General features: G+C 37.7%; 1 protein-coding gene and 1 long non-coding RNA gene across 4 annotated transcripts in view; one reads left to right on the top strand and one right to left on the bottom strand.

Moving 5' to 3' along the window:
• Positions 1-25,830, top strand: part of LOC135200848 (uncharacterized) — a 330,641-nt gene extending 304,811 nt beyond the window's left edge. For 2 of the 3 annotated variants that reach the window (XR_010311379.1, XR_010311378.1), the window contains 4 exons: positions 18,166-18,699; positions 19,658-19,687; positions 21,437-21,598; positions 21,723-25,830. This is a non-coding gene — a long non-coding RNA (uncharacterized LOC135200848). The remainder of the gene's footprint in view (positions 1-18,165; positions 18,700-19,657; positions 19,688-21,436; positions 21,599-21,722) is intronic. The other variant, XR_010311380.1, reaches the window with a different exon arrangement.
• LOC135200846 (mediator of RNA polymerase II transcription subunit 6-like) overlaps positions 19,045-26,397 on the bottom strand; it is a 64,388-nt gene continuing 57,035 nt past the window's right edge. The window contains exons 6-7 of the mRNA XM_064229544.1: positions 25,825-26,083; positions 19,045-19,343 (exon numbers count right to left, since the gene is read on the bottom strand). Coding sequence (XP_064085614.1) covers positions 19,216-19,343; positions 25,825-26,083 — 387 coding nt within the window. The 3' untranslated portion in view covers positions 19,045-19,215. The remainder of the gene's footprint in view (positions 19,344-25,824; positions 26,084-26,397) is intronic.

Here is a 26,397-nt window from a genome sequence, read left to right as displayed (position 1 = left end):
ACTGTGACATGCCCATTGCTGGTCACCTCGTAAATGTTTATTCTGTAGTATCTGAAGGGAAAAAATCTAATTTTTAACAGTAGTTTTGATTAAACTGATTTTATCCCAATTTTATCTACGGTTGTGTTTGATGGCATACGTTTACTGCAGTTTTATCCTTGTTGCCGATGTACGATAATAGTCATTAGCAGCTTGAACAGTTTTCTCAGCTTCAGTTATAACCAGGTTTAAATTTAACAGTATATTTCCCGATTGATCTTTGATCTATATTGATCTATAGCGAATAAAGTTATTACATTAAGATATCTCAATTCTATTCTATACATAACGCCATTTATAACAACTACGGTAATAGTGCACTGTAGTACGATGATTGAAATACAAGCCAAACGGATGTTATCCAGTTCGGTTGTACTTAGAAAAAAACAAAAAAGTCGTTTCTCGTTCGGTTGTTCATGGCTGTACACGTTCACGCAACGAGTATAACGTTGAAACCATACTTTCATCATTCTCTTATGCTGTTATTGAACTTATGTAACTAGAAGATGGATAAAGTTAGGCCATTGTAATTTGATCTCTCATAAAATCGGACTATCGTAAGACTAATGATCGTAACTTGAACACTACAGCTACCTGTACACTGTATAAACTTTATTATATCTTTACATACTCTAGACACCCAAAGGATTAAAGCTAGGCTTTTTTCACTTTACAGTATTTACAATGCTATAATGTACTGTACAGTACTACTGTATAGTACTACTGTACAGTAAAATCTATAGTACTATACTGCATAAATATAATTTTACTTATTGCACTATTGTGGGATTACGGTGCCTTTGACTGGTCTAGAGTTTCGAAAGAAGGTGTGCGGTGGCCGTAGGCTTTAAAATCGCTTAGTGTCGAAAATCACTTGGCGTCGACGGCCAGGAACGGAACCCCCTGCCGCTAACCGAGGGCCGTCTGTATGGATAACTACTTACTGGAGGCAGCATTGATATCTCCATGAATATAGATAACTACTTACTAGAGGCCGCATTGAAGTCTTCAGGGATGTGGATAACTACTTACTGGAGGCAGCATTGGAGTCCCCAGGGATGTAGATAACTACTTACTGGAGGCAGCATTGAATTCTCCAGGAACACGGATAACTACTTACTGGAGGCAGCATTGAAATCTCCAGGAATATGGATAACTACTCACAGGAGGCAGCATTGGAGTCTCCAGGAATATGGATAACTACTTACAGGAGGCAGCATTGGAGTCTCCATAATGAGGATAACTACTTACTGGAGGCAGCATTGGAGTCTCTACACCAAGGAATTGGATAACTATTTACAGGAAAAAAAACTGCATTAAAGTCCTCCAGGAATTATGGATAACTACTTAACTGGAGGCAGCATTGAAGTTGATACCAGGATTATTGGATAACTACTTATTGGAGGCACGCATTTGGAGTCCCCTCTCCAAGGAATATGGATAACTACTTACTGGAGGCAGCATTAAAGTCTCCAGGGTTATGGATAACTACTTACTGGAGACTGCATTAAAGTCTGCAGGTATTATGGGATAACTACTACGGAGGCAGCATTGGAGTCTCCAGGAATATGGGGTATAACTACTTACTGGAGGCAGCATTGGGAGTCTCGGGCCACAGATAACTACTTATTTGGAGGCAGCATTGGAGTCTCCAGGAATATAATATTAATACTTACTGGAGGCAGATTGGAGTCTCCAGGAATAGGATAACTATTACTGGAGTGCAGCATTGGAGTCTCCGGGACACAGATAACTACTTATTGGAGGCAGCATTGGAGTCTCCAGAAAATATGGATAACTACTTACTGGAGGCAGCATGGAGGTCTCAGGGAATCTGGATACACTACTACTGGAGGCAGCATTGGAGTCTCCGGGACACAGATATCTACTTACTGGAGGCAGCATTGGAGTCTCCAGGAATATGGATAACTACTTACTGGAGGCAATATTGGAGTCTCCAGGAATATGGATAACTACTTACTGGAGGCTGCATTGAAGTCTCCGGGACACAGATAACTACTTACTGGAGGCAGCATTGGAGTCTCCAGGAATATGGATAACTACTTACTGGAGGCTGCATTGAAGTCTCCAGGACACAGATAACTACTTACTGGAGGCAGCATTGGAGTCTCCAGGAATATGGATAAATACTTACTGGAGGCTGCATTCGAGTCTCCAGGCCACTGATAACTACTTACTGGAGGCAGCATTGGAGTCTCCAGGAATATGGATAACTACTTACCGGAGGCTGCATTGGAGTCTCCGGGACACAGATAACTACTTACTGGAGGCAGCATTGGAGTCTCCAGGAATATGGATAACTACTTACTGGAGGCTGCATTGAAGTCTCCAGGACACAGATAACTACTTAGTGGAGGCAGCATTGGAGTCTCCAGGAATATGGATAAATACTTACTGGAGGCTGCATTCGAGTCTCCAGGCCACTGATAACTACTTACTGGAGGCAGCATTGGAGTCTCCAGGAATATGGATAACTACTACCGGAGGCTGCATTGGAGTCTTTCGGGACCACGATAACTACTTTACTGGAGCAGCATTGGGAGTCTCCAGGAATATGGATAACTACTCTACGGGAGGGCTGCATTGGAGTTCTCCAGGAAACAGATAACCAATACTTACTGGATGCAGCATGGGGCCGTCTCCGGGAATATGGATAACTACTTACTGGAGGCAGCATTGGAGTCTCCGGGACACAGATAACTACTTACTGGAGGCAGCATTGGAGTCTCTAGGAATATGGATAACTACTTAGTGGAGGCAGCATTGGAGTCTCCAGGACACAAATAACTACTATGGATCAGGCATTGGAGTCTCCAGGAATATGGATAACTACTTACTGGAGGCAGCATTGGAGTCTCCAGGAATATGGATAACTACTTACTGGAGGCAGCATTGGAGTCTCCAGGACACAAATAACTACTTAGTGGATTCAGCATTGGAGTCTCCAGGAATATGGATAACTACTTACTGGAGGCAGCATTGGAGTCTCCAGGAATATGGATAACTACTTACTGGAGACAGCATTGAAGAGTCCAGGGATGTAGATAACTACTTAGTGGAGGCAGCATTGGAGTCTCCAGGTCACAGATAACTGCTTAGTGGAGGCAGCATTGGAGTCTCCAGGGATGTAGATAACTACTTAGTGGAGGCAGCATTGGAGTCTCCAGGTCACAGATAACTACTTAGTGGAGGCAGCATTGAATTCTCCAGGGATGTAGATAACTACTTACTGGAGGCAACATTGGAGTCTCCAGGTCACAGATAACTACTTAGTGGAGGCAGCATTGAATTCTCCAGGGATGTAGATAACTACTTAGTGGAGGCAGCATTGGAGTCTCCAGGTCACAGATAACTACTTAGTGGAGGCAGCATTGGAGTCTCCAGGTCACAGATAACTACTTACTGGAGGCAGCATTGGAATCTCCAGGTCACAGATAACTACTTAGTGGAGGCAGCATTGGAGTCTCCAGGTCGCAGATAACTACTTAGTGGAGGCAGCATTGGAGGTTCCAGGGATGTAGATAACTATTTACTGGAGGCAGCATTGGAGTCTCCAGGTCACAGATAGCTACTTACTGGAGGCAGCATTGGCGGGTTCCAGGGATGTATATAACTACTTAGTGAGGCGCTTGGAGTCTCCAGTCACAGATAACTACTTTAGTGTACGGCCAGCATTGAAGTTCTCCTGGATGTAGATGTAACGACTTAGTGGAGGCAGCATTGGAGTCTCCCAGTCCAGATAACTACTTAGTGGAGGCAGGCTTGGGATCTCCAGGATGTAAATAACTACTTAGTGGGGCAGCATTGGAGTCTCCAGGGATGTAGATAACTACTTATTGGAGGCTAGCAATTGGAGAGTCGCCAGGTCCCAGATACTACTTAGTGAGGCAGCATTGATCTCCAGGGATGTAGCATAACTCCTTATGGGCGCAATTGGAAGTCACTCCAGGATGTAGATAACTCCTTACAGTGGAAGGCAAGCTTGGAGACTCCAGGTCACAGATAACTACTTAGTTGGGAGGCAGCATTGAAGTCTCCGTCAACAGATACTACTTAGTGGAGGCAGCATTGGAGTCGCCATTTCACAGATAACGACTTATTTTGAGCAGCATTGAAGTCTCCCGGAGTGGTAGGATAACTACCTTAGTTGGAGGCAGGCATTGGATCTTTCCAGGGTCACAAACTACTTAGTGGAGGCAGCATTGGAAAGTCTTCCAGGGATGGTAATACACTACTTAGTGGAGGCAAGGCTTGAAGGGTCTCATGGAAAAAAAAGTTAGGATACCTAACTTAGTCATGCAGCCATTGGAGTCTCTGGTCACAGATAAACACTTAGTGGAGGCCCAGCATTGGAGTCTCCATGGATGTAGATAACCTACTTTAGTGGAGGCAGCATTTGAAGTCTCCAGGGATGTAGATACTACTTAGTGGAGGCACATTGGAGTCTTCCCCCCCATGTCACAGATAACTACTTAGTGGAGCAGCATTGGAGTCTCCAGGGGATGTATGATTACTACTTTATGGAGGCAGCATTTGGAGTCCCAGGGATGTAGATAACTACTTATTGGAGCAGCATTGGAGACTCCAGGTCACATAACTACTTAGTGGAGGCAGCATTGAAGTCTCCAGGTCACAGATAACTACTTAGTGGAGGCAGCATTGGAGTCTCCAGGTCACAGATAACTACTTAGTTGAGGCAGCATTGAAGTCTCCAGGGATGTAGATAACTACTTAGTGGAGGCAGCATTGGAGTCTCCAGGTCACAGAAAAACTACTTAGTGGAGGGCAGCATTGGAGTCTCCAGGGATGTAGATAACTACTTAGTGGGGGAGGGGCAGCATTGGAGTCTTTTCCCGGGATGTTTAGATAACTACTTAGTGGAGGCAGCATTGGAGTCTCTAGGTCACGAGGTAACTACTTAGTGGAGCCAGCAATGAAGTCTCCAGGTCACAGATAACTCCTTAGTGGAGGGCAGCATTGGAGTCCTCCAGGTTCACAGATAACTACTTAGTTGAGGCAGCATTGAAGTCCTCCCCAAGGGATGTAGAAAAATACTTTAAGTGGAGGCAGCATTGGAGTCCTCCCAGGTCACAGTATAAAAAACTTACTTTTAGTGGAGGAGGCCAAGGGGCATTGGAGTCTCCAAGGTCTTTCAGATAACTACTTAGTGGAGGCCGCATTGGAGTTCCAGGCACAGATAACTAATTTTTTTAGTGGAGGGGGGCGCATTGGAGTCTCCAGGTCACAGATAACTACTTAGTGGAGGGGGGGCAAGGGGCATTGGAGTCTAGGTCCACAGATAAACTACTTAGTGGAGGCAACATTGGAGTCTAGGTCACAGATAACTACTTAGTGGAGGCAGCATTGGAGTCTCTAGGTCACAGATAACTACTTAGTGGAGGCAGCATTGGAGTCTCCAGGGATGTAGATAACTACTTAGTGGAGGCAGCATTGGAGTCTCTAGGTCACAGATAACTGCTTAGTTGAGGTAGCATTGAAGTCTCCAGGGATGTAGATAACTACTTAGTGAGGCAGCATTTGGAGTCTCCAAGGTCACAGATAACTACTTAGTGGGAGGCAGCATTGGAGGGTCTCCAGGTCACAGATAACTACTTAGTTAGGCAGCATTGGAGTCTCCAGGGATGTAGATACTACTTAATGGAAAAGGCAGCATTGAAGTCTCCAGGTCACAGATAACTACTTAGTTGAGGCAGCATTGAAGTCCTCCAGGGTGTAGATAACTACTTAGTGAGGGACAGCATTGGAGTCTCCAGGTCACAGATAACTACTTAGTGGAGGCAGCATTGGAGTCCAGGTCACAGATAACTACTTAGTGGCAGGCAGCTTTGGGAGTCTCCAGGTACAGAAATAACTACTTAGTGGAGGCAGCATTGAAGTCTCCAGGTCACAGATAACTACTTAGTGGGAGGCAGCATTTCGAGTCTCCACGTCACAGATAACTACTTAGTTGAGGCAGCATTGAAGTCTCCAGGGATGTAGAATAACTACTTAGTGGAGGCAGCATTGGAGTCTCCAGGTCAACAGATAACTACTTAGTGGAGGCAGCATTAGAGTCTCAGGGTCACCATACTATTTCTTTGTGGAGGCAGCATTGAGTCTCCAGGTCACCAATAACTACTTTGTGGAGGCAGCATTAGAGTCTCCAGGTCACCAATAACTACTTTGTGGAGGCAAGCAATTAGAGTCTCCAGGTCACCAATAACTACTTTGTGGAGGCAGCATTGAAAGTCTCCAGTGATGTAGATAATACAATAGTGGAGGCAGAACATTGGAGTCTCCAGGTCACAGATAAAAAAAACAAACTACTTAGTGGAGGCAGCATTTGTAAGTCTCTATGGTCACAGATAACTACTTAGTGGAGCAGCATGGAGTCGCTAGGTCACAGATAAACTAATTAGTTGGAGCAGCATTGAAGTCTCCAAGGGATGTAGATAACACATAGGTGGAGGCAGCAATTGGATGGTCTTCAGGTCACAGATAACTTACTTAGTAGGAGCAGCATTGAAGTCTCCAGTGATGTAGATAACTACATAGTGGAGGGCAGCATGGGTCTCCAGGTCACAGATAACTACTTAGTGGAGGCCAGCATTTGGAGTCTCCAGGGATGTAGATAACTACTTAGTGGAGGCAGCAGTGGAGGTTCTCCAAGTCACAGACTAACTACTTATGTGAGGGCAGACATTGAAGTATCCCAGGGATGTAGATAACACTTGTGGACGGCAGCAATGAAGTCTCCAGGTCACAGGATAACTACTTTAGTGGAGGCAGCATTGAAGTTACAGGGATGTCAAGATAACTACTTAGTGGAGGCAGCATTGAAGCCGCCAGGTCACAGAATAACTACTTAGTCGGAGGCAGCATGAAGTCTCCCGGGATGAGATAACTACTTAGTGGAGGCAGCATTGGATATCTAGGTCACAGATAACTACTTAGTGGAGACTTCAATGCTGCCTTCAGTAAGTACTGATCTACATTCGTGTAGACTAATTTTTCTCTCCAGGTGTTATCCATATTCCATAAGAATGTGCCACAAATAAGGCCTGAAAGTACTTAAGCTTTAGTAAAATACTATATTAATACTCACAAGTAAACAATTTATACTCAGTAATCTTGTGGGTTTCTTTTTTCAATGTAAGGAATTTACGAGAATGGAAATTTTACCAATATATATATATATATATATATATATATATATATATATCTATATATATATATATATATATATATATATATTATATATATATATATACATACAATACATACATACATACATACATACATACATACATATATAGCTTCAATCAATCTGTATTTCTTGAGTCCCGTAACAAAGGTTAATATGAAATTATGGTTGTGAAATACACTGAACATGACAATTGTGTATTACTACATAGTTTTTAGGTAGGTGCTATAAATTCATTTATGAAACCAGCTGATTTTAATAAAGAAAACTCATGATTATATAATTACAAAAAGCTTGGGTGTTTTACTTTTTAGCAATGATTATGACTAAGGACCAGCTCAAATGAGGGGAGAAATTTAGCCATTTAAGTTAAATGTAAAGAAATAAAATCGAAACCTGACGAATACTGAAAGCAAAAGCATTTCAATCCAGCTCTTATTTTTATGTATCTACCCATTTAAGGTGCATCTGGTTGCAAGGTCAAATTGCTAATTGTGTACATATAAATATTTAGTATTAAAAGTGAAATACCTTACAAAGCACTTAATTACATTACACAGGGTAATTCCATTGTAATTCCATTGTCAAGTGGGTCTTTAACAACCGACGAATTCTCGAACTCCCACCATAATTGTCATGAACTCATATGAACCTCACTATTCTGCGAATGATCATCGTGGAGTTTACTTTCATAAAAATGAAAATACAATTTGATTTCTTCTTGATGTTTTGTTAGGTCACTTGTGGAGGGAAATTTTAAATATTGAACGAGATATTTGAAACAGTTAGTTTGACTTCAATAACTTTTTTCACACCCTCACTGATATCGCTGTGTCACCGTCCACGAAGACACAGCAATATTGGTGAGGGTGTGAAATTGACACTAACTAATGATCTACCATGTACAAAAGTAGGATCCAAGCAAATGCCTGCAGCAGCCACATTTGAATGGAACAAAGGTTGACGATTATGGTTAGTAAGCAATGAACACTGAATATGATTTTCACCATTGTTATTTTTATTATTCTGTTATTATACGATTTTTCTATCTATTTAACAACTTAATTCACTGGTAATGTAAACTATTATTCTTATATCATTAATATCATTAACACATTGTCTACAGTAGTGATTAGAAAATATGAGCATTGGCATCCAATATCTCGACCATTCACATCCGTCGTTACAAGACAATCAGACTTCATTGTTGTGTTACCAGACCATTTTCATGAAACATAAGGGGATGGGGTAAAGGAACACTTTAAGGCAACTGTATGTAGTACATACTACGCTCACAATGGTCCAGTTAGATAGCTAATAAAGAGGAATGAAGTGATTTTTGGACAGCTTATAAACTTTCTGAAAAACATATCAATGCTATGATAGGTATGCAACGAATGAAAGTTGAACTTGCCGTGCCACTGCTGTCCAAAAGTATTGATAAATCTTTTGATCAATTCGACAACCAAGGATTATTTGAAGAGAAGGGCTGGAAAATTACAAGCCATTTCATTCGGCTTGTTGATAGATAGTTTGATCCGTTTTATTCTCGACTGCCAACAGATAGAAAATCATCAAGAAATGCTTACGTGACTAAACCTGTAAATGCAAGACAAAATCTTTCAAGACATGAATAGAACCGCTAGAGAAATTAAAGTGAAGAAAAGTACAATGCTCTATCCTTTGTCTAACTTGCTGAAAATGGCAAAATAAAATCTTGGAATGACGTATACTCTAAATTACAGACTAAATCAGGCTGGGTTGGGGCACCTTTTTGGTTGCAAAAGTCAAATGGGAGCGTACGATCAGCACCCAATACCAATTGCATTTAAACATCGTCTCAGAGCCCACCTTTTATGAAAAGACAGCACACTTGTAAGTTCAAAGTACAACGTTTAAAACTGCAACAGTGAAAATGTAACATCCACCTCATTTCCCACGTCTCTGACAAGGAAGACGCATCATTCGAAGGCGAAGGAAATTCCCTTCAGAAAGAACCCAGTATATCAGCAATTTTATTTTGCTTACCAATATTTAACAAGGATGATCAAAGTGATGACTTCAAAGACCAGGAAGTTGAAGAACAATCATGGGAAGATGCCATATGTTGGCGGGTTCGTTGCTCGCAAGTTTCCACAACTGGAATATTTAGGAGCAAAAGTAACAAAGGAAATGACGAAGATTGGTGCCATAAACTTTAGTGAAGGGAAACTAATGAAACCTAGGGTTTCTTGATCATTTGAAATGTATGGATAGGACGTTTGATTCTCACCATGGGAGAAAAATGTTTTAACAGCCTTAAAAGGTGTGATAATTAAATTAGCAGATAAAATTAGCAGTCACATCCAAATAACTTCAGAAGTCGAAATATTTTGTTTCATGCCATACAGTTTTTAGAATTCGAAATTTGAACAGACACATTAGTGGTTCCAGAAAAGCGGTGCTTAGATTGAAAAAGTCAGCGACATAGCTATATATGTGCAAAATGTGATTTTATGGTGTAATTTAGACACATATTTATATTATTGTTTAGAATGTTCTTTAGAACTCGCTCATGATTATTTAATATATTAAGATATAGTTTTCATCCTGACTATTATTTTCCTTCAGAGACATAATAACGGATAAAAAGAAGAAAGCAAAGGTAGGTTTTCTATAATTTCAATGTTATTTGGCGAAAATGTTCTAATGATCTCTTATGATTATTCTTCATAACATAGTAGAATGAAGAACCTACATCTGACTATTAATTTAATTATCGAATAGCGTAGTGTTTCGAAAAATAAAAAAAGAGAAAGTAACTTTAAGGCAGGATTGCTATAGGTTAAGGGGCCTGACTGCGGTTATTGTGACGTCACGCACCTAACCGTTTAATCCTGTACCCCAGTTTAAGCTGCGCATGACAAGACCTTTTATTCTTTTAAGAGACCTTGGTTCAACTAGACCGTCTCACTCGGCACACCGAGCACTGGCTCAATTAACCCTTAAACGCCGGAGCGGTAAATAAAAAAATGACTCCCGTGTGCCGGAGGGGTTTGAGAGTGAGCGAGTAAGCGGAAAAAATATTTTTTTCAAAAAATCACAGCGCGCTTAGTTTTCAAGATTAAGAGTTCATTTTTGGCTCCTTTTTTTCTCATTGCTTGAAGTTTAGTATGCAATCATCAGAAATGAAAAAAATTATCATTATCATATATAAATAATGCGATATATGATAGCGCAAAAACTAAATTTCATATATAATTGTATTCAAATCGCGCTGTGCGCAAAACGGTTGAAGGTAACAAGTTACTTTTTTTTTCGTTGTAATGTACACTAAATTTCCAATCATTTTGGTATAATAACAAAATTGTAAAACGAATTAAAAGCAACACAGAGAAAATTTACAATCACAAAATAATGCATGAATTCGTAACGCGCTTACGTAAACACATATTTTTTTTCAAAAATTCACCATAAATCTAAATATTGTCCTAGAGACTTCCAATATGTTTTCAAAAAAAGAATGAAGACGAAATGATTGAATATTACTAATACTGTAAGAATATTAGCTTACAAATGCAGTTTTCGACCATATCTGACGAGCTAAAGTTGACGAATGTCAATTTTTTATATATATATTTTTTTTATATGCAATTATTTCGGAAATAAGAAAGCTACAAACTTTCAAATATTTTTCGTTTTATTCTACATGAAATTGCGCACATTTTTCATATATAAAACTCTATGAAATGCCTAATATGAAACGGAGCAAATATTCCGAGAATGGGACTTACGCATTTCGGAGATTTGTGGCGGAGAATCCCGCGCGTCGGAGGGAAGAAAGGTTTTTTTTTAAAAATTCACCATAAATTTAAATATTGTGGCTAGAGACTTCGAATTTGTTTCACGATGAGATAAATGACTGAATATTACTAGACTGTAAGAGTTTTATCTTACAATTGCGTTTTTCGACCATTTCGGTAGAGTCAAATTTGACCGAACGTGGTTTTTTTTTCTATTTATCGTGATTTATATGCAAATATTTCGAAAAATGAGAATAGCTACAACCTTTCAAACTATTTATTGTTGTATTATAGATGAAATTGCGCACATTTTCATATATAAAACGTTATGTAACGGCTAATTTAAAATGGTGCAAACATTACCACAATCGCACTTATGATTTTTTCGGAAGAGTTACCGCGCGGACGTAAAGAAAATGTTATTTTTTTCATAAATTCACCATAAATCGAAATATTGTGCTAGAGACTTCCAATTTGTTGCAAAATGAAGGTAAATGCTTGAATATTACTAGAATATAAGCGTTTTAGCTTACAATTGCGTTTTCGACCATTTCGGTAGAGTCAAAATTGACCGAAGGTTGAAAATTTGTCACTTATCATTTTTTTATATGAAAATATTTCAAAATTGATAAAAGCTACAACCATGGGTTGTTTTTAGTTTGTATTGTGCATGAAATTGCGCACAGTTTTCATATATAAACTTTATGTAACGGCTAATTTAAAATGGTGCAAACATTACCACAATCGCATGTATGATTATTTTCGGAAGAGTTACCGCGCGGACGTAAGGAAAAAGTTTTTTCATAAATTCACCATAAATAAATCGCAAAATATTGTGCTAGAGGCTTCCAATTAGTTGCAAAATTAAGTTAAATGATTGAATATTACTTAAATATAAGAGTTTTAGCTTTACAATTGCGTTTTTCGACCATTTCGGTAGAGTCAAAGTTGACCGAGAATGTTGAATTTTTGCACTTATCGTTATTTATATGAAAATATCTTAAAACATGATAAAAGCTACAATCATGAGTATTTTTTTGTTGTATTCTACATAAAAAATGCGCACATTTTCATATATACTCTATGTAACGGCTAATTTAAAAAAAATGGTAAAAAAAAACAAAAAAAATTATGTCAAAGTGACGAAATAATTTCCGAGATGTGTCACAGATACTTTTTAGTTGCGGCGGGAACAAGAAAGAAATTCGCGCTTGCGCCGCACCTGCGTCAACGATTGTAAACAAAACAAACACCTTGATTCCGTGAACTCCAGGCATCCACCCCCAAAGGCGCGTTGATTCAGGAAGAGTTTTCGTCTGGTAGGCCCCTAAAAGTATTTCTCCGCGAATTTTTAAAAAAACTTTTGTATGTCGACGTAAAAAATACGTCCAGTCGGCACCCGAGAGGACAAAAAAAATGTCGACGGTAAAATACGTCCAGTCGGCGTTTAAGGGTTAAGACCCTTTTTTTTCCCTTTTTCTGTATTGCATTTGATTGTTTTCATATTTTATCATTACGTTCAATTTATTGTGAAATAACATTTTATTTTTTATGTGAATTGGTACTGCTTTTACGTACATATCATATCATATACTATAATGGGCGTAATGTCTGTCTGTCTGTCATTCAATCACGGCCAAACGGCTGGTCAGATGGGCATGAAACTTGGCAGGGTTATGATGGGGACCCCTAAGATGGTTTGTAATGGGGTTTCATCCAACCTAACCCCCTCCTTTGTAGGGGGTGGGGTTGAGAAGGGATTCCCTGAAACGGAGCTGTTTCTGACCGTGAAACGAGGCTGGTTATTCCCGTAGACTTAGTTACTTTACGAATTTTCATACATAATTTCTGTACAACTTCCCCGGAGAAAGTTGTGAATATTTCAGCTCGGACACAATAGAAGATGAAAGTTATCATCAATAGCCGTAAGATTTTTTGAATAACTTAATCCATCGGGACTGCCAGTGCACAAAATAACGTTGAAGAAGTACTGCCCGGTAATGTTGCTTCGGAATTTCGATCCTGCCAATGGACATTGCAACGGAACGAGGTACACCGTTATAGAACTAAACTTCCACGTCATCGAAGCAGTGATAGCAACGGGCCCTCACACTGGCAAACATCTGTTCATCCCCCGGATTCCTCTGATGCCTTCGGACAACCAGTTTCCATTGCAGTTACGGCGCAGGCAGTTTCCCATCAACCTGGCCTTCTCATTCACTGCAAACAAGTCGCAGGGGCAGACTTTGGATTGTGTTGGTGTGTTTCTGCTGTCACCCATGTTCACGCATGGCCAACTGTATGTGGCGATGAGCAGAGCAACTGACTGCCAACTTGAAATTAAGTTGTGGACAAACTGATAATATTGTGTACAAAGAGGTTCTGTAGTATGTAATGCATAAAAATTGCCCTTATTTTAATATTGCTGAACAAATAGTACATATAAATTTTTCACTTCTGCACCCGTATTTTATCACCCATCGTAGATGGGTAAGTTTGCTACACACGAGCATTTGTTCGACAAATGATACAAAATTTTCTAGAAAATTTTGTTCCGACATATGAAACGTTCGACAAACGAGGTACCACTGTATTTTATTAATGTGCATGTGTACACAAATTGCATAGTATTTTATTTCAGTGTTTTCAATGACTTTATACTTAAGTGTGAAAACTTGTGTTCTTCAGTGAAATGCACTTGATGCTTGGCCATATTATGAAAGTGAAAAGTAGTTCATGAACATCTGTCAAGTTTCAAGCAGAGAATGAAATGTGAAAAACAGCAAGACTAAAGGAGAATGTGTCCATATTAATGCAAATGATGGCCAGAAGGAAAGAGGTGACTAGGCCAGCACATCAATGTGACAACATTAGTCATCTGAGCAGTGGGTATTTATATTTTATCTCTTAAATACACTAAAGAATTTAATATTTCTTGTTAGGTTAGTTTTATTTCCATGCATGACTAAGGCATGTATAAATGCACACATTGAAAGTACGTACACAATTATATTATTGCAATAACACTAGAAAATTAATTCAAAGTGAGGATAAGTAAGCAAAATTGTGAACATTATTAACTGAAATGCAAGTTTGGGACAGTAATCACAGGTCGTCATTTACAAATAAGAGGAAAATGTAGCAGTGTCAAATGATATGATTAAATTGTTATTTGTTTATTTGAAAGGGCATTAGAGTACTAAGGAGATGGCTGATCAAAGACAGCGATAGACTTGAGATCAAGTGAAAACAAGTGACAGTAATGTAAAAAAAAATTTACTTCAGTGTTGTTGTCCATCGAAAATCAGCTCACTCCCCTTTGTTTATTAGATGAAGTTAGTTACAAAAATATAAGTAGAGAGGAAAATTGGAAAATATTTTGTGAAAGAACACCACATTACACCAAGTAAATAGATTTATCAATGTCATCAAGAAAGTCATGGAAGTATGTAGGCCTTGATTTAGGATTAGGACTGGGTTATGGGTAAGAAGCGTTTTACAATATGTAACCAAATCTTGACACTTATTTTCTGCCACTTTATTATTTTCACTATACTCTGTTTTTTTCCATCTGTCCATCCACCTGTGGTGCTCGCGCATGGTAACACTGCGTCCCGGGCTTTAAATAGTTATGCTATGAGTAAGTTTTAGGTAAATAAAAGGACATCTTGGTGTACATTTGCAACTGGAAAGTGTTTTAATAATTTACTGTATGCGAATTACACTGTTAATATTAGAAGTAGGATATTATTTAAAGCCCGGGACGAAGTGTTACCATGCGCAAACACCACAGGCAGATGGACAGATGGAAAAAAACAGAGTATAGGTAGTTTTGACCAGTTTCACAGATTGAATAAAAATAGTAGTAGTATGGTATTAAAAGCAGACATCATGATGTAAGCAAAGTACTGTTTAAACATATACGTATGCTGGTTTATATACTGTATACTACTATATCAACAAGCTTTCACTCTACTACCTTGACTCCTTTGCTATAGTACAATTAAACTACCTTATGATGATAGACTGGAAAGCTATGGTGAATCAAAGCCTATATAAATTTCATGATTTCCTTACTGCCTTGTTCTTTCAGATGAATGTGCTACTTGTTTTAATATAGTGTTCATAATATAATTGGTAGCCGAAATAATCCAGCAATAACAAAATTGCTCTTAGAATAACCTGAAAATATATGGTCAATTTATCATGATATACAGGCAGTCCCTGGGTTATGACGGGGGGTTCCGTTCTTGAGACGCATCGTAAGCCGGAACATCGTCAAAAATCCTAAGAAAACCTTACTTTTAATGCTTTGGGTGCATTCAAAACTATGTAAAATGCATTCTTATTGCATTTTTCATAAAAAAAAAAAACTTCAAATATTGATTATTTTGCAATTTTGCAGTCATATTACTTCTGTCAGATCAGTGTTGTAGGCACTGTAACCCTGGAACATGCGTCATAACCCTGGAAATAATTTCTGATGAACATAATTGAAAAATGCCTAAACCTCGGAATGTCGTAAGCCAAACCAGTCATAACCTGGGGACTGCCGGTATACAAACTATATACAAGCAGTCCTCGGTTATCGGCATCCAGTTTTATGATGCTTGTCTAGCAATGACGATAACTGAATTTTTGGTGCTAATCTGCGTTTATCGCCGATAACTGGGTTGATTTTTGGTTGTCGTCACACCATCAGGAATGGGATCCCCACCAACAACTGGGGACAGTCTAAGACTCAACCACCTCGCTTATATTTCAGCTTCCAGGCAATAGATTATACCTATTAATCAATCATATCTATTAAAATTAATAATTTAGGTTATATATGAAATATTTTTATAGTCTTGTCAAAAAGTCATACTAAGTAGCATACACAAGAAAAATGCTGGAAATATTGTCAGGCCCAAACTAAAATATCTTCCAAATCTTACATGAAGAATTTATTAAACTTTAATGTATTGTAAGTAGTTTCTGATACATTTGTCTATTACAAGAGAGTCCTTATTAGTGTTAGAGATTTTGAAAACTTTATTTAAACTGTAAAATGGTAAAATTTTGTATCCTTTTTCAGTCTGCTTATATTTTACTAAATTTTATTACTCAGTTATTTGACAGAATGCACAGGCTAATATTATGGAAGGTCTTGTTCCTTTGGCATTCCTATGAAATATGTAAAACTACTAGATATTATCTATGAACAAAGTAGGCATAAAATTTTTGGTCTCGTCAATTGCATTTGCAGGATATAGTGGAGTACTTCAAGGGAATGTTAATTCACCTTTGCTATTTTCCATTTTTATTGATTTTATATAATGAAAAGTGGTGGCTGGAAATGGAGGAGACTGTTAGATTGGAGAATAGATAGAACCTTAAGCTTTCAAATACCTTTATGCAGATGATGATCTTAATCATCAAAAGCATAAGATTCACAAAGCTTGCATAAATGATTGCATCATATATCTAGAGAGGTCTCAAAATAAATCTTAAGAACAGAAGTATTGAGGACAGAATATGTGCTAAGATTAGATAGCATCGGAAGCAGAAGAATTAATAAGATAGGATCTTGCTTTATGAATTGGAATTGGGTGGCACTAGGCTAAGTTATTAGTTTTCACATGTAGATGAGGAAATAATGAAAGGAGAGGGAGATGGCTGGGACTTCTTCATAGATGAGAAAATAATGAAAGTGAGATGGAGATGAAGATGGTGATGGCTTGGACTTTTCCTTTGCGCACAGGTGAATAGTTAAAGATAGCACATATCAGATAGGCTTGTGTGGGCACAAGTAGAATAGGAGGACCCAGACCTACTTGGATGAAAACTGTGGGACAGGAGCTTTGTTGTTGGTTGTTTGTTTGTATGGTGTTTTTACATTGCATGGAACCAGTGGTTATTCAGCAACGGGACCAACGGCTTTATGCAACTTCCGAACCATGTCGAGAGTGAACGTCTGTCACCAGAAATACGTGTCATCTCAACTCCTCAATGGAATGCCTGAGAATCAAACTCGCGGCCACCGAGGTGGCAGGCCAAGACCAAACCGACCATGCCACTGAGGTGCTTTTTGGTATTGGTGGTAATATTTTTTTGGTGTTGGTGGTGGTAATATTTTTTTGGTGTTGGTGGTGATATTTATTTTTAGTATACAGATAAATTTAAAGATGCAATCTTAATTTACGATCAAAATGGAAAATGTTATTTTCCTATAAATATTAGCTATATTAGTAAAATAATTAGAACCTAAGGTTTATTCTAGGGTTGATTCTTTCGTTAATTTCACTCTGAATGAGTCAAAATATTGATATGAAACCACGATGCACAGAATAAGATCTTTTTGTTATTGTTGAGTAGTGTCTGCTAGAATAAAATGCAATAAAATACACATGACTAACCTTTGATTCTGAACAGTCTGTATCTGATAATCAAGTGATAGTCCAATTTATGTTTTATTATTAATTTAAAACCAAATTTAAAAGATTAAATCTTTAAAATTGACCAAGCTCATAAATCTTAGATTAACAGCATTTTTTTAAAACTAGGATGGAGTACGTAAATAGTATATTGTAATCCTATTAGTATTAGTTTTTGAGATCTGACACTAATAGGGACCCACATACAGAAGGGTAATTTCCAGAAAGATTGCAAGTTCATTTCTTTTATTATAATTTATTTTAAGGGGCTTTAATTCTGATGTACTAGGACTTCCAGCATTTTCTTCTAGTAGACCATCTTGTATGATTTATGAAGTGCCTAGTTTACACTTCATTAGATTTGCAGTGTAAAAAACTGTAATTCAAGCAAATATTAGGTCTTTCTACTGCCCAACAAAAAAATCCGACATTTTGTTAACATATAGGCAATATTTTTGTATGTACATATTACTGGTTATTACTCAAAACCATTGCCTTTCCTCGTAAGGCACTACTTCCTGTATGATGGAATACACTGCAGTAGGGTATTCTAAGTTTATATATCAAATAACATGTATTTTACTACTATTTTATGAATAACTGGTATGTATATTTAATTTTGATGTAAATTGTACTTCAGTAAACGTGAGTGCTATAAAGCTGTGGACAATTGTGGGAAAAATTAATTAACTTTTGTTTTCAGGAGGCATGAAATGAAGTGGCTAGCACCAAAATAATTACCAATGTTGCAGAGATAAAACCTGGTGGAATGGTGGTGAGAAAAGAGCAGGTATACAGGTCAGTGATGAAATATCTGAAGATGTCACCAAAGTGGGATGAATATATGAAAGACTAGATTTAGAAATGTCTAAATATTTTACTTAATGTGTTCTTGGTTTACTCTCTGCAACCACAAAGACCATAAGAAAAGCAAGAATTTTGGGAGAAATGGAATATAATGTTGAGGATGTGATAAAAGGTGCAGCTTCAGTGAAAACCCTAAGATGAAGAAGTAGCTCTGACTTTGTCAAAGCCAAGAATGAAAGTTGCCTAAAAATAGTTTGACAAGCCCAGAGAGTTCATAACAAAAACTACAACAGAACCATTTAAGAGAAGCACAGAATGAATTGAAGAATTGCATGGATATACCATGGGAGGCAAATATGGCACCAAAAACTGATATGGCAACTGCTGAAATGATACAGAAGCATACAAGAAATACTTTACGTCACATCAGGTAAGGCCTACAGTGTTATTATTAAAGCTTTAATAATATATGGATAAGGGTTATATACACACAATGAGCACTCTAATTACATATATAGATAAGAGAATGATAGGTGTAGGCTATGCAGGAAGAAGAGGGAAGCTAAATGGCAGGTGGTAATGGAAAGGGAGTTGAAAGGACTGAATCGTGTAAAAGTGGTAAAGTACATATATTTAAATAAGGATAACTTATATTTGAAAAAGATCCTGGAATGATTGGGACATTTAATAATGAATTTGAAGTAGATGAAAAGCAGTGTTCAATCCTGTCTTATTCCAGAAACTTGATATGTATATGGAAAATCTAAAACTCCCAAAATGTTATCAAATTTATTGCATCATGAAAAATAAATTGTATAGTCCTGTAAGGACCATTCATATTATGGAATTTAGTAAACCTGCTGCTAACACCATATTCAAGTCGACTAAGAAACTGACAAAATAATAATTTATGAACATTTTAGTAAGTGTGGAATAAAATTTAAACCTATGGTGTTGTACGCTGTCTCTTTTCAGGTGGTGGTTTACTGCCACGTTGAGGTGCTGGTTGTGTTCCAGGTTCCTGTTTAATTTCTGTTTTGATTTCTACTTTAACTTCTGTTTTAGTTTCCTCTCCTGTAATAAAAAAAAAAAAATAAAGACAATGAAATTTCATAAAAACTTTAGACATATTTATGGAAAGATTTCCCATTATTACATCTTTATAGGATCTACATCAGAAAAGTTACAGTATATGATTATGTAGATAATGTTAAGAGGTTTGTTAGAAAAATACTTTCTTGCCATAACACTACTAATTAAAAATTTGCTTCATTATTCATATTAATTTACTCTTACTTTTACAAACTTCTTGATAATTATGAACCAACAGTAGATACAATGTGTTCCACACTTCCCTTACAAAACTTAATTCTTTACTCTCCTAACAGATATCTCAAAAGGAGCCAACAGACCACCTGGTAAGTATGGTTAGCGAACTACGTCAAAGGCCTACATATTATCGCTAAGTATTTATCCAACCTGATATAATATTGTGCCTAACTGTGATATGTCTTGTTTTATTATTTAAATTAGCCAAGTTACTTATATGGATAAAACAGGGCACATTTATGTTGTCAGTATCAATCCTATTTTATAAATGCATTTTAACTGATATTTGCTGTTAGTCAAACATTAAATGAATAAAATCTACATAGAAAACAGCTTGAAGTTGCACAAAGTGAGTTGGAAAGGGAGAGCAAGATTCTGGCCAAATCTTCTGCTGGTCTCTCTTAAAGTACAGTAGAAATAATTCCTGAAAATATCTACATCCATATTTATTGTCAGTAGTAATCTATCAAGGATATTCACTTCAACTCCAGTACCTACAACTGGGTGCGGTACTGATACATATCCCTTCTCGGACAGAATTTAAAAGGTCATGAGAATGTCTCTTGCAGAAATAACCCATTGAGCATCTGCTGCATTTTGTTGAGAACTCAACTTTTCACACTCTTGTTTCCTTTCACTCAAAGGCTGGATTGAAGATACAAAATGAGCATAAAAAGCAAGACTAACCCTGGATTTTTATGCAATGTCTGATGTTAATTGCACTCTCCAAGACCTCGGCTAAATGCTGTATACCTTGTGATGCATTCTCTTTTCAGAACAATCCATAACAAAGTGCCAACATAAACTAAAAATGACATTCGGCCAGAGAGCAAGAAAGTTGATCCCTATTCCATCAGCTTAGCCTAACCTGCACAGTAACAGTGGTTTACCTCAAAGATGATGACAGCAGTATTTCAAGATACAAAGTTGTGTTTCTCCAAAATTAGATAATCTAATGATGAGACCTGGAAATACTAAAGGCTGTCTGGATTGAAGTATGTTTTTCATCTCTAGGGTAATTTTGATGACAAGACTAATTACTGCAGCTATATTTACAAGAATTAGACTGAGATTAACTGCACTGAGTTTCAAATTTTTTGAACACATGACACTTCATAGTGGTTTTGCTAAAGTCTGTGATGCTGTTGGCCTATAGAAATTCTGACCCCACTAATACACCAGAATTGGAAGATAAAGGCCAATAACTGGATTAAGCAGACAAAAGAGAAGAGACTAAACAAGTAAACCCAGCCCACTGGACAGAGAGAATCCTTGAGTTTAAGGATAATGTTGCAAAGTTCTATTTTGAAAAATGTAGCAGCGAATATTTAACACCCTTTTACCAGGTTCAAGCCTGAACTTCATCTCTGTTTTTCTCATGACTCCTAGTTCAAGGGGAAAACTCAATATTTATGACCAAGGTCGCCTAGTCAGGCTCTACTGCACTTTATACAACAGACCTGAACATCTTCATAGCATAGGAAATGTAAGGTCAACTGTTTCAGGTGTATGAAAGAGGTGGTTTCATAACTGCAATAACTGGATTTCAAGGATAATCATTATTACGACCCCACTAAACTGTTTTTAATTTCTTGCCTCATTTCTCTTGGGAACCCTTGAGGTTTTAAATGGTGCTTGAGAAAATATTTAGCCAAAACATCAAGTCACTGTATGAGTTTTAAGCCTCTTAGGTCTCTCAACTCTGCACAGTTGGAGGATACTCTTGCACAGAATAAAGGACCTGGTTTTAAATGTTTTCACATTACTCGGATTCCAATTGGTATTTTTAATAAAAATACTGTCGGTATATTGTTATGAACTGTATATCTTTTTTCCAGGAGTGAAGAATGCATTGGGAAAGTTTCTCAATAGGCCTAATGATGCCAATACTTTACATCAGTGATGATCATGACGACTATGATTTTAGAGGAATGTTCAGTACTGTTTTTTGGAATGAAGCTGTAAAGACATGTCACCTCCAAGAAATAAGTTTACAAAAGGTAAATAGTTTTATACTTTTTATTCTAAAAGACTGGTCACCACTGTTTTCTGCCTATCTGTATGATGAATGATTTATTTACATACTCTCTCAACATGTTCTCTAACTGAATTTTCCTCTTTCAGCAAATATTCCAAGGTTTTGATGTCTTGCTGGTGGATGGAGTTGTCACAGATGGGTGTCAGGATAAAGTTGTACACAGGAGCCAGTATCACCTTACATTCTGGGAACTGGACCAAGGAGGACAACAAATCACCTCTTCCTGACTTTGTGCACACGGGAGTGTCCATTCAGTGTTTTTTATGTAAAAAAAGTTGTTAACATGGATCATGGACCTCATCAAGCACTTATTTTTCCTGCTAATCTACATGCAAGACGGAGAAAGCTCAAGAAATCTTTCAAGATTGACACAGATAGTATTATTCATTTTCCTATACTCAGTTTTTTCCATCTGTCCAACCGGCTGTGGCCTTCGTGCATGGCAACACTGCATCCCAGGCTTTAAATAGTTGCACTATGTGTAAGTTTTAGATAAATAAAAGGATATCTGGGTGTACATTTGCAACTGAAAAGTGTTTTAATAATTTACTGTATTAGAAATTACACCATATAATTTGAAATAGGATATTGTTATCATTGTTAAATGTAAGCTGCCTTTTCGGGGTGGCGAATGGAACAGCCGGACACAATGGCAGGAAAATTGCTTCTTTTGCTGTTCACTACTGCAAGATGTCAACTTTATTGGACCACACCTACTCTGCTACTAAGCTACATGTTACTTCATTACACATAAGTATATCAATATATACTTTTAGCTTTCATGGTGCGTTTTAGCCAAATACAATATGACGTAACATAATTTAGCATCTGTTTAATGGAATTTGCGTCTGGCTGTTCCATTCGCCACCCCAAAAAGGCAGCTTACATTCAACAATAATAACGACATCCTATTTCGAATATTAACGGTGTAATTCGCATACAGTAAATTATTAAAACACTTTTCAGTTGCAAATGTACACCCAGATATCCTTTTATTTACCTAAAACTTACACATAGCGTAACTACTGAAAGCCAGGGACACAGTGTTGCCATGCGCGAGGACCACAGGCGGGTGGACAGATGGAAAAAAAAAAAAACAAGAGTATAGGCATCCTTGGTACATGGAGTCATGCACTTACCTTCCAAAGAAAATGACTTGGCATCAAAAACTAGGATAACCCCAGTTGCAGACTGTTAAAAAGTGGTTCCCCTTGAAGAGAAGTGCACCCACTCCATTTATAACCAGCAAATCATTGGTGATCGAGTCGACATCTATTAGTTAATACTGTCATCAAGAATAGCACTAAAAGTAGGCAACCCGGAACAGTATATTCATAGTAAAGCTTGACAATTGGGGCTGGAGCCTTTTTGCACCCCCAGTATTCATGAAATCCTGATTTTATGACATTGTGCATCAGGGGAAAACTAACTACAGGACCCATCTGAGAACTATGCCCAAAGAAGTAGCAATGAACAGAAACTCTATGTTGTGGTTAAGGCTAAAAAACCAGGATGTCTACAGGACTGGAGCCTTTTTTGCACCCCCGGTATTCATGAAATCCTGATTTCATGACATTGTGCATCAGGGGGAAACTAACCTCAGTACCCATCTGAGAACTATGCCCAAAGCAGCAGCAATGAACAGAAATGCCCATGTTATGGTTGAGGCTAAAAACTCAGGATGTCTACAAGTGTATGCAGACACCTTTACCAACATATGCCATTTAGAAATTCAAAAGTATAATTTAATCTGTAAGCTGGATCTACAAAGGAAATAATAATGGAGAATCCTAATTAGCCTTTTAGAATATAAGTATAATTACCTGTAAGTTGGCACTGCAAAGGAAACTAAGAAGGGGAATCCTCATTTGATGTCAACTACGAATGTCAACAGTAAGAAAACAGCAAAAAGGCACTCGTGACTATACAAGTACCAGTAGAATATTGGCACTCACATGGAACGATAAATATAGATTTGCTTTCTATATTTATGAAGAACTTTGGGGCATAAAGCTGATGAAGGCTTGTTGTCACCTCTTTCTTCTCTATATTTAGCTAATTAATTTTATCTTTAAAATACTCTAGACCTGCTCATGCAGGTGGTGGAAGTCAATTCAGAATGCTGTTGCACAGGATGCTGCAACTCCAAGTGAAAAAAAGAGTGTCAAGAAGGATATTAATCTCACACTACTTCCTGTATTTGATTGCAGATTTACCAACAATCCTCCTATGTGGAGTAGTGACAGGTCCCTCGTAAAGCACAGGAGCAACAACCTGAGGACTCCATTCAAGATTTATCACAGAAGTTTGTTTTCCTGAGTATCTTTACCTGCATTCCACAGAAAATTATAGGGCAATAAAAACCAGGATTCCTCCATCAGCAGACATTGTCATTGAAGCTTTTTAGGCTGATGAGAGCCTATATCCATTTCAAGAAACACCAGCAAATCAAAGACAAGGGCCAGCTTTTGAAAATAAGGCCTTTTGTTAATGCCCTCACCAAGAACTTTCTAATTACTGGGCAACAAAAACCAGAATTCCCCCGATTGCAGACATCGTCATTGAAGCTTTTAGTGACGAGAGCCTACTTTGATTGACTGACTGATTTATAGACTTCTGGCACACCTGCATCCACTTCCAAGGACACCAACAAATCAAAGGCGAGAGAGAGTTTCTGATAAAAAGTCCCGTTTTAATGCCGTCACCAAGAACTTTTTAATTACTGGGCAACAAAAACCAGTTTTCTCCCAATTGCAGACATTGTCATTAAAGCTCTTTAGGATTAGGATGATGAGAGCCTACATCCACTTCAAGGATATCAGCAAATCAAAGACAAAATCGACAAAAAAGTTTCTGAAAAATATCCCTGTTGTTATGCTCTCACAGCCACCAAGACCTTTTTAAATTACTAGGCAACAAAAGTCACGATTCCTCCCAATTACAGACATGTCATTGAAGCTATTTAGGCTGATGAGAGCCTGCATCCACTTCAAGGACACCAGCAAATCAAAGACAAGAGACAGTTTCTGGGAGTGAGAGAAAAACTTCCAGAGTCACACTTTGCCCCGACATTTACAGGAGTTATTTGCAACACAACCAACCAGCCCGAGAAGAGTCTACTTGAGACTCAGAGGTCTGGAAAAACTAACCCCTATTAATAATAATAATAATTGCAACTCAACCAGCTGTTGTCCACAAGATTAGCTAATTCAGCTGTAGTGTGAATGACAAACCATTTATTTAAAAATCACAATGGACCACAAACATTAGCTGAAGCTGAAGCTCATTGCCATACTGATAGATGTATATCTCGTTACCTATACTGTATAAAATGATTAGTTTGGTCTGTTAAATGAAAGAACTCAAATTGAAAGATATTTGCTAGGACATCCTTTTACTTTAATTTGACAATTACCATGTACATACTTTCAATGTAAACATTTTATAGACTTATCTTCATATTTCCTCCCATGCAAGCTCATACCAGAAAGTCTGACCCCTAAATGGTGCATATCACAATGTCTGACCCCCAAATGGTGTAGAGCAGGGGTGTCAAACTCAAATCCTTTCGAGGGCTAATTATGCACTTGGTTATGGACTCGAGGGCTATCAAAGATTTGGTATTACTTATTCCTTATGACTCATTAAATAAGATTTGCAATAAAAGAGCCTTATTGCCACCAATTATATGAAATATATGTGTCATATGAATGAAAGGTAAAACTTATGTGTCGATTTAAAACTGTTACAGTAGCTCAAGTTAAAAAATCTCTTGGCACCTCACGGGCCATGAGTTTGACACCCCTGGTGTAGAGTGTAATTAGATGACAGTTTGACCCCCAAATGGTACAATATCAAGTGGAATTAAACGATAATGTATCAGTTGTAGAAGTGTCTCTCTTCATTTTCCCAAAACTTTCAAACGATAAATGGAAGGCTTCCTTTTAAAATAATTCACCTGTTAAAGCGTGAGAATTTCTTTCAATTACTCGGATAGCTCCTTCTTTATAGGACCTATAATCATTTTTAGTACACTAGAGAAATTTTTCTTTAGCTACTTTGAACGGTCTACTTTTTCATGATAAGACAAATAAAAGTAGAAGTGAAACACAAATTTGTAGTATTGTACGTACTTGATTCATCTATACCAGAGTAATTCATATATGAAAATAGTAGAGCAACATGTACCTGAGGCAGTTTTAGATGCATCTGGCTGCTGTGCTGGTTGTGGCTGTTGCGGTCCAGATTGCTGTGGCTGTAAATTCTGAGACTGCTGTTGCTGTCCTGCTGGCACCTGAGACTGAGTTTGTTGCTGCCCTACAGGAGCAGGTGCTTGAGGGGGAGTTGGATTTTTATAAGGAAATTTGTCATGAAGGTCCTTTAATAACGCATTAACACGATGATTCTGGAAATTTGATGCCTTTTCTTCCTTTTTTGTTTGAGTAGCCTATGAGAGAATAAAAAGAAACACTACAATATAATTTTTTACATCTTGCATATTATGCAACGTAACTTGCTAGAGACAAGGAATCTTAGCTGCATCATATAAAAATTTTTTTGTATTAAAGCAAAGTTTTACACCACCTTTTATTGTTCATCAAACCAAAATCAGTATTAAAATCTTTACACACCAGCAGTCAACTTTTTTTTCTGTCCCACATCAACCCAAGTTTCATGTCACTGTAATTAGGGCATCCACAAATTCAATACGGAAGTTACCTACAAAGTGCATACTAGCCTGTTTAAAGGTAACAATACCAG

Source organism: Macrobrachium nipponense, chromosome 27 (assembly GCF_015104395.2).
Source record: "Macrobrachium nipponense isolate FS-2020 chromosome 27, ASM1510439v2, whole genome shotgun sequence".
Classification (NCBI taxonomy): Eukaryota; Metazoa; Arthropoda; class Malacostraca; order Decapoda; family Palaemonidae; genus Macrobrachium; species Macrobrachium nipponense.
Note: the sequence above shows the minus strand (reverse complement) of the source record. Positions and strands in the feature narration are given on the sequence as shown.